The 20,133-nt window shown below is 35.8% G+C and overlaps 1 protein-coding gene across 1 annotated transcript in view; it reads right to left on the reverse strand.

Moving 5' to 3' along the window:
* The window catches only part of LOC107665183 (receptor-type tyrosine-protein phosphatase U-like), a 299,759-nt gene that overhangs the window by 113,192 nt on the left and 166,434 nt on the right, over nucleotides 1-20,133 (reverse strand). The window contains exons 5-7 of the mRNA XM_016455965.1: nucleotides 19,027-19,142; nucleotides 5,554-5,731; nucleotides 2,967-3,260 (exon numbers count right to left, since the gene is read on the reverse strand). Of these exons, the coding sequence (XP_016311451.1) occupies nucleotides 2,967-3,260; nucleotides 5,554-5,731; nucleotides 19,027-19,142 (588 nt within the window). The remainder of the gene's footprint in view (nucleotides 1-2,966; nucleotides 3,261-5,553; nucleotides 5,732-19,026; nucleotides 19,143-20,133) is intronic.

Below are 20,133 nucleotides of genomic sequence, written 5' to 3' on the forward strand. Positions count from 1 at the left end.
ATACAGCTACATGACACACTGCATGAAAGGTAATATTCGAAAAGGCATAATAGGGGCACTTTAATTCAATATACAACCCACACACACACACACACACACACACAGCAGACAGAGACACGTCCGCTGAGAACTCAAGTTTGACCTCTGATAAAAATGTAATCTGTTTCACTCAGGACTGAGAGAGATACAGTGACAGAAAACACAGAGCAAAGGAAAAAGGCCAAAGACAGGAAAAAAAAAACTGAATGAATGATGAAGCCCATTCCTGAAAAGAGGAAGATCAAATAGAGCAAATGTATGTGTGAATGAATGAATGAATGAATTCATTCATTCATTTATTTATTTGGTTGGTTGGTTGGTTGTTTGTAATAATAAGGTTATCTGTATGTTATTAATATACTGTACAGTACATACATGAAAATAACTCACTGAGTATTATATTACAATATAAATATTCAGATATACATACAAAATTATGCAGAGTAATAAAGGCATACAGCAGTAATGCGTCTCTACATCTGCACCCAACCACCCTCAACATCAGGTGCCAAAAATAAAGATGTCTGCCACATTAGCAACATGTGTGTGGTGTAAAGTTTGTTCAGGGACCGTGTTCTTCTGCTGCTGCTGGCGACCAAATGAATAGAGTCTCAGAGCACCTTTGACATTGATACATTAGGAAGTCCAAAAGCAAAGTTACAACACAAGTACATTTATACTACAGCTGTGTCTAGCTTACTTTAGCCACACAAACAACACACTCCTCAGAGGACCAGAGAATAAAGCCAAAATCTGATTATTCCAGACTACTTGACTCTGTTTTGGCTCGTACTTGATTCAATTCTAACTAAATTAAATTGTGGTTTTCAAAATGTTTAGTCCATTTTTGTTATCTTTGAACTCATCTATCTGATAGATTACACATAACAGGCGCATTACTATTACATCCCGTAATCTCATGCATGTGCTTCCATGGTGTCTGGAAAAAAAACCTGTAAAATCTTAGTAAATTAATTTACTGTGGTACCTTGCAGGCCAGTAGCCAGAGGTCACAATAAATCACCAGACCTCGGGATGTTCAGAAATCAAATTTGTTCTCTGAATGACTAATTTGCTGTTTAAAACTCCTCATATGAATGTCTGAATGTATAATTAAGTTTAGACAGTTTGCAAGAATGTTTAGCGTCCGTGGTATGAAAATAATGGCGGAGTGAACAAGGCTTGAGAGAGTCGTGAGTGAGCGAGTGTTACCAGATCCAGCGATTATAACTGTTTTTGGACTTGTCTTCTCCACTTCATTTTGCACTTTAGAAAGTTAATCAAGTGGGAAGTTGCAGTTTGGGGTCAGTGATATCTTTATCGTATCTTATTTTGAAAAGATTTGAAATCATGTCGGTTTATTTTTCGGTTTTTATTTGTTTTTTATAGCAATATCTGGCAACACTGCATCGCCGGCACTTAAATGCAAAAAATATCATGATATTATCTGTCAGAATCGTAATCAATGTTGTCAAAAACAGTAGCATGTAACACTAGTACACAGGTCTGTAGAACAAGTAGGTTACAGAATGAAATGAAATAGCATACGCAAACTCTAGCCGTGAAGACATCTATGCTATTGCATTAGTTTGCATTTTTAGTTGCATTGTCTTAGCATGACTTTGTGAAAATGTATGAGCACTAGACAAAATTATCATCTATATAGCAATGATTCTTAATGAAAATTATAACAGTAATATGTATTGTTGCATGATTAATAAACAACAGACAAAATTATCCAGCCCTAACCTATGGTAAAATATTAAAACATTTTGATGCAATAAATATGGTATAATGTAACAGTGTTCATGCCTCCAAAACAGAGAAAACATCTTTCACAAACATCCACAGTAGGGCTGTGCGATTAATCGAAATCGTCATAAAATCGCGATTTGAGCTTGCGCAATTTCTAAATCGCTTTATAGCTCGATTTTCCGCACCCCGACATCCCGCAGTATGCTATCCGAACCAATCAGAATGCAGTGCGCCTAAATGGAGCACGAGAACAGAACAGACCGGGCGGGCATACAAACGTAACGCCAGGTTCACACACTCCGTCTGTGGTGCGTATTTTTTCCGCACCCATGTTAACGGATCAGAGCGTTCACACTGCACGCGATTGCGGTCCGGCAGTGCGCTCCAGGAGCGGTGCGTCTGCAGCAGTCATGCTGCGATCGTTTCCGCATGGAAACGATCTATTTTTGCTGTGCTGCACGCGCTGAATTAAAGTGACAGCGCATTATTCGCGGTAAAAATTAACATGGATTGACACAGAAATTTAGTAATTACACCATAAATGCACAAACAAAGTTATATTTACTGAGTTTAAACCAATGCATGGCAAAAAAATCCCTGGACATGGGATTTTTTTTTTTTTCTGCCATGTCTATTCTAGAGACATTTTGTTACACCTTTCCTTAGTGATTATTTTGCCTTATGTCACATGTTACAGCTTTTTGATAAAGCTCTAATTGGTTTTCTTTTGGAAATATGTTTCAAATTCACACTGAATGCATTAATAACTGTAAAGCATGTCTGTGTGTGTCAAAATCGTGATTAAAATCGAAATCGCAAAATTGATCAAAGAAATCGCGATAGTTTTTTTTGTCCATATCGCACAGCCCTAATCCACAGTACGTGTCTGTCTCTTTTAAAGTGTTTAGTAGTGTATATAATGAGTTGTATTTGTAGGGGTTACTATAGCACAGTTCTTAACCTCACCCCAGACCTCACTAATTTTCAAACCCGTACCTTGAACATCTGTCCAAAAACAGCTGACGGTCACATTTACCACGGGCCAAATCCAGCGATGTCAGAAGAATCCCTTGACTTCACACTTGAGTTATCTCAAGTGCATTTTAATACTAAAAATGTTACTTTATAACATTTCATAACTGGCTAAAGAGGAAGAAAGAGAGTCCACTGACCTGCACACTTGGTCCTGCTGACCAGCGGGGGTCCAGGCGGGCCAGTTCCTCCCTCTCCGGGCCGCGTGAGGAGGACACTGATGCGATATTCTGTGTCGGGCTCCAGATGCCAGACTTTATACGTCAGTGAGTTGACTCCGTGAGTTTCGGACCAGGGAGAGTGGCTGGCCCGGTATACGATCTCTCTGCGGATCACTGGCCCGTCGCCCACTATAGAGTTGGTGTTGAGCTGGATGATCAGGTAGGTGGGGCCAGAGCGCAGCAGCTGGGGCGGAGCTATCGGTGTGGGCGGGACTACAGAGTACAGGAAGAGAAAGCAAAAGTGTTGAGTCAGGATGCATGTGGACAGGAACCTCGCTTTATTTGTTTTATCTGGCTGATTAAAACAAACATATCCCACAATGAAACTTTCAGATCAGACTAAAATGATCAGGGATCTTGTTCAAAATAAAGGTCAGGAGATGGTTTCTAATGTTGAGATTCTTCAGAAAGATCTGCAGAGCAGCTGGTGCTACATCTGACTGACTTAACTCTATGTCAACAAATCTTCTGTGTTTAGGATTAATAATATCTATTGAATTCTTTGACTAGATGAGCCAAGTTTCTGAACATCAAATGCACATCCTTTTTGCTGTTTAGTTTTAATAAATATTCCTTTTGGACTGTGCTTACAGTATATTTTCATTGTACATTGAACCCTTTTGTTATGAAAAAGGGCCACTGGCCTTTGGCTCTGGAAAAAAAATGAAATTGAATACCACTGCTATATATTATATATAAAAACTGCCATTCAAAAGCTTGGGGTCGATTGATTGATTGATTGATTGATTGATTGATTGATTGATAAATGTATACCGTTATTCAGCAAGGGTGATTCAAATTGATCAAAAGTGGCAATAAAGAAATTTTTTATGTTACAAACTGTATATGTTGTTGAACTTTCTAGTCATCAAATAACATGCAAATAAAAAAGCAAGACATGTTTTTCTGAGCATCAAATCAGTATATTAGAATGATTTCCGAAGGATCATGTGACATGCTATGAGTTATCAGTTTGAATCAGTCTAATGACTCACTCATTCAGTGATGCATGTGTGAAGCTAATCATAATCTGCAAGGGAATTATGTGTTTATACGGTAAGTACGGTGTCATGCCAGCACGTCTATTTTTGACACAAGTACAAGTAATGCAATGTTTCATGGGTCGCTCCTGTTGCTCTTTTATTCGTGTCTATGTGATGCAAACACAGCGCACATCAGCAAATAATAACGGAAGTTAAAAAATAAACTGTAGACAGTGTGAAGTACATAATTCACTCGCACAACAGCATGGATTACTCCTTTGTTTCGTGGACTCTCAGTGACATTACCTCAGCTCCAGGAGAAGCGTGATTCATTCACTCGTTCAATCATGCCACCATTGCGAGAGCCACTTGTAGTGAGCGCAATCATTACCAGGGTCATGACGAGGCAGCGTGTGGTCATTTGCATAACTGATTGCACCAGTAATTAGGTTATTTTTGGGTGAGATATGTCTGTGATTGGTGGATATGAGTGTAATCAGTCCGCTGGCTCTCTCGAGGGCTCTAGTCAGGGAGGTTACACCTCTCTCAGGCTTTTGGCTTTTGCTGAAGAGATCGCTGGGTGGGGACGTGATGTTATAGTAAATCAGCAAGACGCGCTCAGGTGCTCGTGTTTGGATTGAGAGTTCAGAGGATCAGAAGAATCCAGAACGTTCTGTGCTGTGAGAGAATAACTTGACGATAGCAAAGCTTAATGGCAGAAGTGTAATATAATTTGAAGTGTAATGGCTGGAATTTATGGTTCCTTTTTCTACAAGAACCATCAGCTTAGACATAAAGGGGCCATCTGACACTGATTAAATATTTAATTTAAATCCGCATGTCTTAAAGAGATAGTCCACCCAAAAATTTACATTTTCTCATCATTTACAGGACTCATCCTCATGTCGGCCCAGATGTATATGACTTTCTTTCTTCAAATGAACACAACTCAAGATTTTTAGACAAAATAATCCATCTCTGTGACTCCATATAATGCAATAGGACCCATAAAGTTGATGCTTCAAAACTATGCAAAATGAACACGACGATAATCCATATGTGCCCAACTGATGAATATGTGTACATTATAAATCATTGCTTCCAGACAGCAGTCATACAGTATGTGGGTTAATCAAGAGAAAAAAAAAAGGTGTAAAATTGTACACTGTAAAAGTGTAAAAAGTAAAAAATGTATGATTTCCTGTCACAGTGCAATAAATGACTACTACTACTACTACTACTACTACTACTAATAATAATAATAACTATCATTATTATTATTATTAATTTCATTTTTATTTATTTTTATATAGTCAAGAGAGAGTGTTTAGAGTTTGCAGTCAAAAGACCTAGACTTACTTCCTTAAAAATAAGTGCACACCTTAAAACATGTACCAACCAATCAGATTTAAGCATTCAACAGCCTGCAGTATAGACTTATGTAACAAGAAACAAGTTATTTACAAAAGCACACTTGCAAATAAATAAACCTAGGATATAGTTGAAAGAAACGCAGGTCATACCTCTGACGATTAGTTCAGCAAAGTTTGACACTGCGGCTCCGTATGTCGACTGAGTGAGGCATCGGTAGAGATCCTGTTCTCCACGCTGGGCTCCGCCCACCTGAAACCAAGCAACCAATCGACGCTCGCCGACTGATGACGTCACTGAGTACGGCGACATCAGAACACCGTTACGCCTCTGAAACAGAGAGAGAGAGAGGGGTACATGATGCATAAGTAAAAATACACAAAAATGGATATGCAAATCAGTGCTTTGACATGATCAGTGAGGTACATGCCATGAACACATTTATAACACTTAGACCACTTTTTTTTCTGAACCAAATCAGCATTAGGTTACCATTAATTATGACATAACAATAACAACACAAGCATTTCCTCTAGATCCGCATGACAACCACATTTCTATGAAACATTTTCCACATAAATATTCATGATTATTTTAGATGTAATAACCCCACAAATCTCTCACACTGAAAGTATGGGAAGCCAAACTCCAAAAGTCCAAATTTATCAGGTAAACGAATGCGCCCTTCATGTGAGGTGGGAAACAGCGTAATTACAAGTGCAGTGCATATGAATGACTGAGCGCAGTCCTGTTTATGAGTGTGAAACTCTGAATTCTAGAGGATACGTGAGCTGTGCGAAGAGGCGAGACAATTTGAAACACCACTCAATTCTAGGTAACATTATTTCTGTCATGACAACTCTCGGAGGGATTGGCATGGTAATGTACATGACAATGTTAATGTATTTGGTCTTGGCGGAATAGATCTGCTACACTGCTGCTGCGGCAGAGCAAGTACCGAGACTTGCTACTGCCAATACATCCACAACATGCTGCTGTGAGCATGTAAGAAATACTGCTGCTGCAAATATAACATACATGAAATAACCTCCATATAGCATACATTAATCACCTCGTAGCAGATCTATACAGGTGGAGCTGGGGAAGGATTTCAAATTCATATTTGAATGTTGAGCAGTGAGCTCATTGGCTACCAATACAGGAGAGAACCAATCCGCTGTGCCATGTGATAATGATGTCATTAGGTCAGATTGAGTTAGACCTATCGGACTGCGCCATCTAGAGTTTCATGCCAGAACTCTGTATTTGATATGGTCACACTTTTTTAAAGGTCCAACTAAAACTAAAAGTTACGATTTTTGCCTCAATAAACTTCTAATGTGCTGCTTATTAATAGTTAGTCAGGTAGTTGTTAAGTTTAGGTATTGGGTGGATTAAGAGATCTAACAGATGCTCATTAGAGTCATTAATATGTACTAATAAACAACTAATATGCTAGTAATATGCATGTTAATACGAAACTAGTTAATTGTGAATTGTGTTTCCTAATCTGAAGTGTTACCGTAGGCTATTTGTTAAGACAAACATCACTAACACTTACAGCATATTGATTGTTTTAAGGGTTTTATCACTTGTTTATGTTATTTTATGGTGCATAAAGAGCACAACAAAACTCAAAGCTTCCATAAAGAACTGGCATACATTGCTTATGCATTTGGCTGTAATGATGATGATTTCCTGCATTGTTGAAACCCAGCTTCTCTGAATAGCCTATATCATAAGATGTCAAGTGGAGCGAACTAGTGCTGTATGCAGAAAGTGAGATGCAGGGTGCTCAGAAAGACATGGAACACACAGTACCTTCATTCCTTTAACACACACACATACACTCCAGGTGTTTGTATAAAGCAGCGGCTCACACAGGAAGTGATCTCAAAGAATTCAGAGCACATGAAAGAAAGAGCCTGCCATTCCAAAAAATAAACCGCTTTTTCTGGCATTATTTATTTCCATTATGTCATCTTTAACCCGTGTGCCTTTCTTTCTTTCTTTCTTTCTTCCGTCCATTAACACAGAGGCTGTCGAGATTCAACGAAATGACACAAAAACGCTTTTAAAGTATCATACACTATAATAAGTCAGATTTATCTGAAGTTGTAAGTAAGACAAAGAGTATGCAGTACTTTTTACAAGAAAATACTATTTCAGTCTTTCTATTTCTAAAATTTAATTCAGTGTGTTTTTGCTGTTTCTTTGTGACTCTTTGACTTTCAATTTCTGAATGAAAATAGTTTCAAAGTAAATGCTTTTGTAGCAACTTCTTGAATTTGATCCGTTTCTCACACAAAGCTACTGTCTAAGTGTTATTTTAGTAATATTTATATACTATAGTATAGTATTTACTAATGTTTTGAATTAGCTTTTGTTTTCGTATTTTATTATTATTATTATTATTATTATTATTAATATCATCATCATTATCATTATTATTACTGTATTTAGCTTTTTTCAGTTGCATTTTAGTAATTTAGTATTCAACCTTTCTTTCACTTAATTGCCAAAAACAACATTTAAAATGTTAATTTAAGTTATTAAATGTTTATATTTTATTTCAGCTTTATTTCAATGAAGAAAACACTTTTTAAATTGAATTCATCGATTATTAACAAGCATCACTGAAACATATTCAAATAGCTACAAATGTAAGATAACATGCTTGTAACAATTTACTAATGAACCTATTTAACATTGCATAATGATTAACAGATTGTTAGTTAACTTAAATCAGAATAGTTACAATGTAATTACACTTTCAATTCATATGATTATGCACACAAGTACAGATTGCATAATTTAGCTGGTTTGACCTTAGTCTTGTTTCAGCAATAATATTGTTGTAGAACAAGGTTGGAAACGTATTTGATTGTTTTGTCAAACTGCAATTCTGAAATCTGGGAAATTGTGTAATTTTATAATACGGTACTTTATAATAAATCTGTAATTGTGTAAAACGCAACACTTTTCTCTTAAGATGTGCTGTTCTTGTCGCTGTTATGTGTTGAAGTTGCTGTTTTTACGTTTTTATCAAGAAAATAATCACCCTTTATCACCTTTACAGACTGTGGTTATGAGTGAACAATGTGTGAAGTGCTTAAAATACCTGATAAGACTTTAGAATGGGGACCGATTCTCACTATTAACTTGTTTCTTATTAACATGCACATTAATAACATATTGGCTGTTTATTAGTACTTATTAAGCACATATTCTACATGACCATATTCTGCATCCCTAATCCTAAACTTGACAACTATTTTACTAACTATTAATAAGCAGCAAATTAGGAGTTTGTTGAGGCAAAAGTCATAGTTAACGTTTTGTTAATAGCAAGAACTGGACCTTAAAATAGTGTGTGACCAAATTATTAATATTTGTTTTTTATATATATTATTTGTAAAAAAAGTGCATTGGATGACATATGGCTATTTGAATACAGCAAGTTGGGGAAAAATAAATAATAATAATAATAATAATAATAATAATAATAATAATAATAATAATAATAATAATAATAATAATAATAATAATAATAATAATAATAATAATAATAATAATAATAATAATAATAATAATAATAATAATAATAATAATAATAATAATAATAATGAAGCAAGCATCAGACCAACTGCAGAAATTAGTAATTGAAGCCATTTTAGGATGATTTTAGTCAAAACGGCTGAAAAATCATAAATTCAACTTCTAGTAACATCATTTATTGGCTATCAATAAACTATTGTTATCAAATCGATGTGGTGTGTTATGTGTGAGTTGGCAATGGCACACAAAGTTTGGTGTCAATATGACAAAGCATTGCAGAGATACAGCCTCAAGTGACATTTTGGCATCATGCCTCAAATTCGTTGCTGTGGTATGCGAAAACGATTTTGTCTATCAACACAAAATCAATAACTTTTTGTCAGCATGGCCTGAAGATGAAATGATTCGATTTTGGTTAAAATCGGACCAGCGGTCTAGGAGGAGTTCGAAAAAGTAAGTGTTTAAATAAAATCAAAATGGCGGACAAGGAAGTTTGGCTGACAATGGCAACATTGGTATTATTGTTCTCAGCTTGACCCAATGAATCAATTAATACCAGTCTCATTACAATAGGCAAAATTCACAGAAAGCTATTAGCATTTATTTGAAATTTCATTATAACTTTTGACCACAAGGTGGCACTGTCTCAAAACTTTTAAAGTACATTCAGGTCATGGTCTCAATGGTACATACAAAGTTTCGTAATGGTACACCAATGCATTCGTAAAATATAGCATTTTATATCATAATAATCTATTGTAGTCAATGGCAATTTCATGTTTTGTTCAATTATAGCGTCACCAAGAGGCACAATCCCACCAAATTGTTTTATGTGTCCTTAGAGTGTGCATTTTTTTGCCACTTACTATCAAAATTTTGGCAACTGGATATTAGCATATAGCCAGCACGCTATGTTTTATGTTTTCGAATTCCCTACGGTGGTTTCGTGTCGATTGGAGTAACGGTTTCTAAGATATTGGCAAATGTTTTTTAAGCGCTAAAATGCAACATTGCACAAACCATAAGGCAAAACCTGGCATGTTTGGTATCGCTGGACTCGGCAAGGATTCAGGAGTCTAAAAAGGTTAAAATATAGCATTTTACTACAAAATTCAAAATGGCCGACGCCCAAAATGGCTGACATGGGAAAATTGGAAATCATTCGACTCGGCATGATGCACCCAATCTAAAGAGACCAGTTTTGTGATTTTTGGCCAAACCATTCAGAAGTTATAAGCAAAAATATGCCTTTTTTATATCTCCTGACCACTAGGTGGCACAGCGCCCGAAACACTGCAGGTAGTCTTATGTCATGCTTGGTATGACACACACCAAGTTTGGTCTCAATACGTCAAACCGTTGCGGAGATATAGCCTCATAACCATTTTTGCGTAAGAATTTTCGGTAACACTTTCTATGAAGCCCCTATTTATAATACATTATAAGGGTATTCTTAAGGCATTATAATGAATGCATAATGCATTATAAAAAACCTTATAATATGTTGTATCATCTCATGAATATTCATAAGAACAGTTTTAAAATATTATAGTATTTACTTATTTGTGGTTATAGCTTTTAAGAGTACGATGATTTATAAGACAATGAACACGTTGCATCCACTTTTACAATGGATTATATTTCTCATAGTTATAATGTATTATAAGTCTCATATCTTGCCATTTTTCTTATGCTACTTTACTTAAAGTGGTCAAAGACCACTTATAAGTAATGATAATAATAATAATAATAATAAAAAATTCTCTCAAACAGTCATAAGATCAGATATCAGATCAGATTAATGTATAATATGACACATTTGCTTTGAACTATTTTTATTGTAATATCAGTTTGATTATTTTGATGGTACCCTTTAAACAGCTGTTGATAAGTGACTCTGCAACTACATATCAACTAGCGGTCATTAGAGTATTAGTATGTCTGCTACTGTAAATATTTGCTAACACTTTATTTTGATGGTCAACCAACAGATAAACTGACTATAAGTGTCTTTACAAGTACGTCAACTTATTCTACCATACTAAATTCTACCATTCTTGAGCATACTAATACTCTAATGAGAGTTAGTTGGCATGTAGTTGCAAAGTTGCTTATAGTCGATTGATTAAGGGGACCATCAAAATAAAATGTAACCATAGAAAACATTGCATTTTTTTCAGTTGGAGTATGAAGCTCACATCAATTAATTAACATTAGCTCCAGAGGAAACACTCAAATAACACTCAACATCTAACCACTCACAAGCTGTAGTAAGATACTGTGCGAAAAACAAAAGTTCTGCATTTTGAATAGATTATAGAAAGCTCGCAAGGAGCGCTCCCTTTATAATCACTAAAAAGCTGTCCTTCTTTGTTCATTGCGATCTCACAAAGTTGTGTTATGACCAATGAATCTCTCTACACTGCGCAATCAATCTATTATTTACATTGTGTATATACTCTGTATGTTACAATGAGATGAATCAACTGGTACGTGTTGCAGACTATAGTAACCACAAATACGTAAGTATTATGATGTATTATAACTGTTGTTATGATTATTCATGAGTTGATATAACATATTATACGTTTTTTTTTATAATGCATTATGCATTCATTATAATGCCTTAAGAATACCCTTATAATGTATTATAAATACGGGCTTCATAGAAAGTGTTACCGAATTTTCCTTCTGTGCCTTACGGTTCAAAAGTTATTAGCATAAACATGAGTGAAATTTTGGACAAGTGGTGGCGCTAGAGAGTTTGAGTTAGAGACTCCAAATTTGCTGTTTAATGTTGATACTGTCCGCTATCAGTGTGTCAAATTTCACAACTTTCCCGCAAGCGGTTCTATGGGCTGCCATAGACTCAAGAGCGGAAGAAACGGAAACGGAAGAAGAAGAATAACGCCAACGGATACAATAGGTGCCATCGCCCCTTGGGTGCTTGATCCCAAATAATAATAATGGAATAAATAAATAACGGGATGTAAGTTATTATAAAGTGTTACCGAAAACAAATGTAATATATTTAGTTTTAGTTTTAGTTAACAATAACAACCCTAGCATGGAAGACTAGTAATAATCTGCACACAGTTTTACAGTTTATGGTGTGTTTTTTTTTCTTCTTCTTTTTTGTAGCTGGACAATCCCTGGTCACCATCTGCTTTCATTATAATGCAAAGACCCGCAGGAAGACTGCAAAACATCTCCTTTTGTATTCTACAAAATAAAGACAGTCAGGTTTGAAACCGCATGGGATTAAATGATGACAGGATTTACATTTTTTGGAAAAGTATTCCTAAACCTCACATAGTTTAAAGCATCTAACAGCACAACATCCGTTTATTGCCTAAAAGAGCACCTTCAACAGCCTTCATCTTTTCTGAATTGCTTTGAAGCATTCATTCATGATGCTGGCAAATGGAAGAGAAAATAAACACAAGACTGAAATAGCTGGCAATTACACAAATGATGTAAATATCAGCATATTGCGGCTCACTGCTCACTGTGCCTTACGGTCACGCCACAGCACACACCGATAAATAATACACATCAATTAAACTGGCGAGCAAACAGCACACGTTCTGAACTATTCCCCTCCGCCCGAGAAGCCAGCACTTCTGCTTGTGAACTCGTGATGTACACAGACTGATTTGTTTGTAGTGTTTAAACCACAGTGAGAACACAGCCGAGAGACTCTCAGTCCAAGGAGGATTCGCTCAAAGCCAAAACACGATCAAAACACAAGATGCAATTAAAGCATTTGCAGGGCCAGCGCTCGACCGGAGACCTCGGGTACCGTAACGAGATGTTCTCATCACAGGCCAACCCATATCTGGAGATAAATGGCTGAAATTGTAACAGTTTATTCTGTTACATACAGACAATCTTTAGTGCAGCTCTCTTATCTCAGTCTCATTTCAGTGTTTGTGAATTGGTGTTTTGTGTTTGGTTATGACACAGACATCAGACATGTCAAACCCGGCACTACGCTACGCTATTTTTTTTGATGGAGCTTGAGCTGTGGTCATTATGAACTGTCATTGTATGAAAAAAATAAATAAAAAATCCTGTAAAATTCTTCAAAATGTATTTTATTTTGTGTGTCGCATATGACCAAAGGAAAGTCATGAAGATGTGATTAATATATACAGGTGCATCTCAATAAATTTGAATGTCGTGGAAAAGTTAATTTATTTCAGTAATTCAACTCAAATTGTGAAACTCGTGTATTAAATAAATTCAATGCACACAGACGGAAGTAGTTTAAGTCTTTGGTTCTTTTAATTGTGATGATTTTGGCTCACATTTAACAAAAACCCACCAATTCACTATCTCAGCAAATTAGAATACTTCATAAGACCAATAAAAAAAAACATTTTTAGTGAACTGTTGGCCTTCTGGAAAGTATGTTCATTTACTGTACATATATGATATGATATGATATGATATGATATTATATTTATTATATTATTATTAGGGCCCGAGCACTGCAGTGCGAGGACCCAAATGGAATTGCTCCGTTTCTTCTTCTTCTTCTTCTTCTTCAAAGTGAATTGCATTTTTGAGGGCCTAAACATGCTCCAAAACTCATGAAACTTTGCACACACGTCAGAGGTGGTGAAATTTTACATCTGATATGGGTTTCAGAAGTGGAAAACGAAGTGCCCCTCGAGCTACGTTTCACGTACATGTACGGAATTCGGTAGACACATGTAGCACACCAATACCTACAAAAAAGTATCCTGGTAAAAAATCTGAAACCCAACAGGAAGTCCGTTATTTTGTTTTTCCTGTAGGATTTTTGTGCCGCTTTTGCCATTTTCAGGCCTCGTACATTAACAAACTCCTCCTACAGTTTTAATCGGATCATCTTCAAACTTGGTGAGGGTCATCATAAGGCCTTTGTGATGCTAAATTGCAAAGATCTTGAGTTTTCGTCGAAGGGCGTGTCCCTGCCGACCTGACAAATTTGGACGCTTCACCATGAAACAGGAAGTTGCTGTAACTCAGGCAAGCAATGTCCTATCTGCCTCAAACTTCACACGTGTGATAGGAGTTCTGTCCTGAACACATGTCCATGCTCATATTCAGTTATAGCCATAGCGCCAACTGCTGGCAACAGGAAGTGACATGTTTAACACAGTTATGGACTCCTAGGAACATATTAAAAAGCGTCAGAAAGTGTTAAATAGGCTAGCAACATGCTAGAAACATGCTAAAACATGCTAACAACACTTAGCTACGTGCGAAAGCATGCTATCAATGCAATGAAACAGGAAGTTGATGTAACTCAGGCATGCAGTGTCCAATCTGCCTCAAACTTAACATACAACATGCTACAGACATGCTAAAGCATGCTAGCAACACTTAGCTAATTTACTTAAACATGCTACAATGAAAGAGGAAGTTGCTGTAACTCAGGCAATCAATGTCCAATATACACCAAACTTAACATGTTTGATAAGAGACGGCTGAACACATCTACATGCCCGTATTCGTTTATAGTCATAGCGCCACCTGCTGGCAACAGGAAGTGACATGTTTAACACAGTTATGGACTCCAAGCAACATATTAAAAAAGTGTCAGCAAGAGTTAAATAGGCATGCCGACATGCTAGAAACATGCTAAAACATGCTAGCAACACTTAGCTAATTTGCTAAAGCTTGCTATTAAAACAATGAAAAAGGAAGTTGCTGTAACTCAGGCATGCAGTGTCCAATCTGCCTCAAACTTAACATTTTTAATAAGAGTCCTGGCCTGAACACATCTACATGCTCATATTCGATCATAGTTATAGTGCCACCTACTGGCAACAGGAAATGACATTTAATAATGTTTATTATTAACTACAACAACACAGTAAAATATGACATTGTGTGCTAAACATGCTAGCGACACTTACGAAGGTGCTAAATCATGCTATTACATCTGACCCAAGATCCCAGCAACATTAGACCTAACTAAACTAACTATAAAAAAAAAACAAAAAAAAAACACTGACATATTTTTGGAAACATATATTATTTTGTGGTAGACAAAAACAAAGAAAGCCATGTATGATCGGAATCTTTTTTTTTTAACCATATACAAGTTTCTACATCGTAACTGCAGTTAGTAAATTAGGTTTGTTATGCAGGAATACTTGCAATAACTGCAATATAAAGTGCAAGTTAAATGTGCCTATGCAAAAACCCTGTAACAGCCTTATTAGGTATCATTTAAATGCATACGCTGGTTGTTAGCGATAACTGATATAAGGGAAGATCAGTGTGAATTGTTAGGCCTGTAGTGAGGATTTGAAGAAGACATTAACTGCATTAATTAAAGGCTGGGAGCTGGGAGGCCTGCATGTCTCATGTGGTACAGTATGTGTGTGTGTCTACATGTGAATGTGCTAACCAGTTTGCAAAAGGAGACTAGAGGGACAATTAAGATGAGAGAATTGCAATTTCAACAGGATTTTATGTTCTTTATATGTGCTGGCTTGTGTAAAATAGCATGTTTTCTGTGAAAAAGAGCTTTTACACTAGACTGGCACATTCTCGACACAGGTTAAGTCAAAGAAAAAAAAACTGGCCTAATTCTAGCAAAGAATTCCATAATTCCACTCAATTCCATAATGGGCTACAATGAGTGAATAAACATAATCCAAAAATGGCATATAGAGTCAAGAGAAACAATGATTAAAAATATGCTTGTACTCATTCACGTGTGCTGCATATTTTGTGTATTTAGATCATTTCCATTCGCTGGACTCCATGTTGATTAGGACGCAGCCGTCGACAGTATATACACTAACAAAGAGGTTCAGTAGGTTCAGCTCACGAGGAACAGAGCTAGTCTCATCCTCGGTCTTGAAAGCGATTTTCAAATTGGATTTACATACAAAAAGAATCAGCGCATGAAAAGAAAGGAAAAGGAAAAAGAAGGAATAGAAATTAAAAAAAAGGTCGTCGTAACTAAAGCCTGGGGACTCGCGTCCAATGCTAAAAACCTCAGCAACTTCAGTCGCCCAGAAAGTGTTTCTGATGTTACGCTTTGAGAAAGATATGAAGAGAGGATCCAGTCAATGATGGAGCCAGAGCTCAGTGATAGTTCAAGAGATAGAGATTATACACCGGGAAAAAGAGCTTCAGTACAGAGAAAACTGCCATTGAAACAATATGTGAGGGTGCATGTTGAAGGTAAGTATGAATCGACTGATAGTCCATTGAAGAGCTCTTCATGTATTTGCCATGGGTCACACAAATCTTATTATTGTAAGTAAAGTCGTAAGTCTCTCTTATTCCGTGCTATTTTAGTTTGACAAGAATATGAAGACAATCTTCGAAGCCATTGGATTGATTTTAGTCCATGTGTGACCCGCTTTGAGATCGGCAAAATCAACTTTATAGTAGCACTATAGGCAATTTTCTGTCTAGTCAAATACTCTATAAAATGTAAATGTGGGAATAGCATCGAGTTTGGGACCAAATATTGATTCTGGAGAAATTATATTCTCGTATATTACACTGTTAAGCCTACTGCCTCATTACTGTATTGTAGTTTTTGGGGAATGATTATTTGTTCATTTCTCAATCATCATAATTTTGCATTGCATTATATGTTTTATCATATGTTATTTATATGATTTATCCCCCCCCCCTCCCCCTTATCAAATTGTTACAGGAGTTCATACTACAGGAGCTGTAAAAAGCCTGATCTATCAAATATGACTCATATGCCAGTGTTTTAGATTTTGTCTAAAGTGTCTGTTCCACACACACATAAGGTATCCAATATTTCCAGGTATTAATGATATTTCTAGGTATTATATTAAAAAGTAATACCAAACAATATTGTTTGATCATTATAAAATAGCTGAATAGCTATTAAGACTGAATATTCTGAACTCATCAGAATATATATAACGAGTCACTGACAGTTGTTTGTACAAAATTGTATTTTACAAAAAGTTATTAATTAAAATAGGTATTACGCAACTGAACAGACTATGACCAAGTTGTGATAGTGAATCGTGATTTTAATTGCTGGATATGATCACAGTCAAAATCATGTTTGTGTGGGTCTGTCTGTGTTTGGGGGCGATTCAGACAATTAATGTGCTTAAAATGACCTACTTTTCATGCTATGCTAATTTTATGTTACATAATGGTTTATCTAAAATATTTAATAGTTCTCACTCAAAATAATACAGCACTTGATCCTCTATTGCTTTATCCATGGAAAGGGTTGCTCATACTATTAATCATACAACTACAAAGAACTTCTTTAAGTGTACGACTTTGAAAAATAAATGTGAAAAAAAAAATACACTGTGTACCTTTAACATCAAACAACTACTGTTATGCACTGCTACTGGACAAGGACTGAATGTGTGGATTTTCAATTTGCTGTAGCTCGCTTTAATACTGGACTGCTCCAACACAACTCAGTTCAAACTTGTGTGACCTTTCCAGAGTAATGGAATTACACTGAACAACAGCAATGAGAGAGGGAAAAGGTTGTAAGAATCCACACGGCCCGGGGCAAGCGCTTCAGACCTCAGCTGTAAAACCAAACAGAAAAACTGAAAGAGAGCAGAGATCCATCACTGAGAGCTTACGCTGGGATCGGCCTGATGGTGGCGCTCACACAGGAGCCTAACTTTACACGATCAAAGACACTATTAAGTACATGTGTACATAGATCAAGAATTTAGAAATGTCCCATAGAGGTGCCACACTGAATATGAAATTAATTTCCTGTGCTTTTAACATCACAATTCATTTGTGACTAGAGGTTTTGAACTGTGCACATGTTTGTGATGTCATCAGCCAATCATCATAGTCATGGAGTCATTTTGGCTTAAAATGTTGACTTTATGGCTCAGATTATTGGCTCAAAAAAGTTCTGCGCTCCATGAGCAAAGATTTCAAACTATCACTAGCAGGCTCCTGCACCAACCAAGCAACTGCCATTGAAATAAATGGAAATGTAAAAGGATAGCTCTCTCTTACAGACCAATTAGTTCCTCTGTAACTATCACTGTAAATCATAAACTGGATGTGAAAAAGGAATACTATATGAAATTCCTCAAGAAAATGCTGTGTGGTGATGAGTTGAAAGTGAACTCTGCTATTAGTGATACATAACAAAAATGTAGAGTAACAAAGTAGAGACACACTGTCACTGCATTTAAGTACATTTGTGACACATGTTAAGTACATTTAAATGTCATCATACATATTCCTGCTGACTTCATTATATTTTGAAAGGAAAATTAATACTCTGATATATTTCCCTAGACATTTATGTTACTTTTGTGACTGCAAACCGCAGAAGATAGTAAAGCTGTACTGATGATAGTTGTGATCTTTATCATAAAGAGAAAAGTTTTTTTTTTATTTATATATATATATATATATATAGCAATTCTGGGTTGAATAAAAAAATACATAAAATAATATTTTTAGCTTTTTTCTTTCTTCTTAAAAAAAAAAAAGCCAAAATATGCCTACAGGCAATTCAAGGTGTATTGCCCTAAAAAAGCTATTCTAAAATAAAAAAAGCTTTTCTAAAGAGTGTTTAGATATTTTATTAAAATAAGAGTGTATTTTAGCAATCTTGGGTTTAGCTTTGGTAATGTTCTACACATCAAAAAAACAAACAAAAAAAAAAAAACATAAAATAATATTTTGCCAAAATACTCCTAAAGGCAATTAAAGGTGTACTACCTTTAATGAGGTTGTTTAAATATGTAATTAAAACAAGGCAAAATATTTTGATAACTGACTTGTGTATATTTTATTCAACACTGCGCATAATGTAGAGATAAATGGCATTTAATAATAAAATAATTCCAACTATCACCTACACATCAAATAGGACCGGGAAGTGCAATTGCCGCTGCTTAATTAAAAAGGAAGTGTGCTGAATTTTAATGAGTTTTTTTTTTTCCTGAAGGTCACATGTTTCCGACTTCCAGCAGTTTAACATCCCAAATATAGTATGTCTAAGCTTCCTGCTTCATTAAGCAATATCTGCTTATTAAAATTCACATTCCCTCACACACACTCACCTCCATCAGGAAGGGGTCAGTCTTGGTGGAGCGTCCGGTCGCCACACACTGAAATGTGGCATTCTGTCCTGCGTTCACCTCCACATCCCCGAGTCTGGAGAAATGAGGCACTTTATCTGTGCACAAAGAGAAGAAACTGTTATTACTAGGGATGCTACTCAATTAAAACTGTAATCAAGTTAATTGCATGACATGCTGGTTAACTAATCAAATGATTTTACAGTTAATTCAATATCAGTATATACCAATAAAGATAATTCAAAGATATTACATTATTACGCATTACTTAATACACTAATAAGCAATATTACACTAACAAATAAGTACAATGGTGACACCACGGTGAGTGATAAAATGCGTTCCTGTGCTGGAAATTTAATTTAGTCAGTTCATCCAGAAATCAGGGTGCAAATATAACAGTTCAGTGCAAAATATGTTTGCCAACTATTAAAATGCCATCAACACTGAAATGTCCAATGCTAATCCAGAGGAAGCATCTGCAGGTGTGTAATTTAGCATACAGTTGACTGTAAGCACAGTCAAATTTATAAAATAAAGTAGGAAAGGCATCGCCTACTCGTAGATGTATTTTAGCTCTGTATTGCTTGGTGCATGTCCAGTAGTTTATGTAATGATGTTAATCTCCATTCACAACAAATTAGCTAGTCTGCTAGCTAGCTAAAAACATCTTTACCAGCCTCACTTCTATTTATGAACCCTTCGAACAGAAAATATGCAGCTAATGTTCTTCCTCCTTGGAAAACGTTGGTAACCGTGTCAGGTCTAATATTACAGTTATTTCAGTATTGTAGCATAACCCACATTAATGACTCACAAGGTCAATGAGTTGTGAAATTCAGGGCACCAACAAACTCCCCAAATCAACTCTAAGCTTACTACTTTAAGCTTAACCCTGCCTGGTTTAAATGACTGAAAATGATTAACAGTTGAAAATATTCATCAGAAATGTAGAAAAGTAATTAAAAAGTAAAAAAAAAAAAAAATGTTATCAGTTACATTACTTTAATAAAGTAATTGAAATGATTACACTACTTATTACATTTTAAATAGGGTAACTTGTAATCTGTAACCTTACCTTATGTGTGC

This window comes from Sinocyclocheilus anshuiensis, unplaced genomic scaffold (genome assembly GCF_001515605.1).
Source record: "Sinocyclocheilus anshuiensis isolate Anshui unplaced genomic scaffold, SAMN03320099.WGS_v1.1 scaffold699, whole genome shotgun sequence".
Taxonomy (NCBI): Eukaryota; Metazoa; Chordata; class Actinopteri; order Cypriniformes; family Cyprinidae; genus Sinocyclocheilus; species Sinocyclocheilus anshuiensis.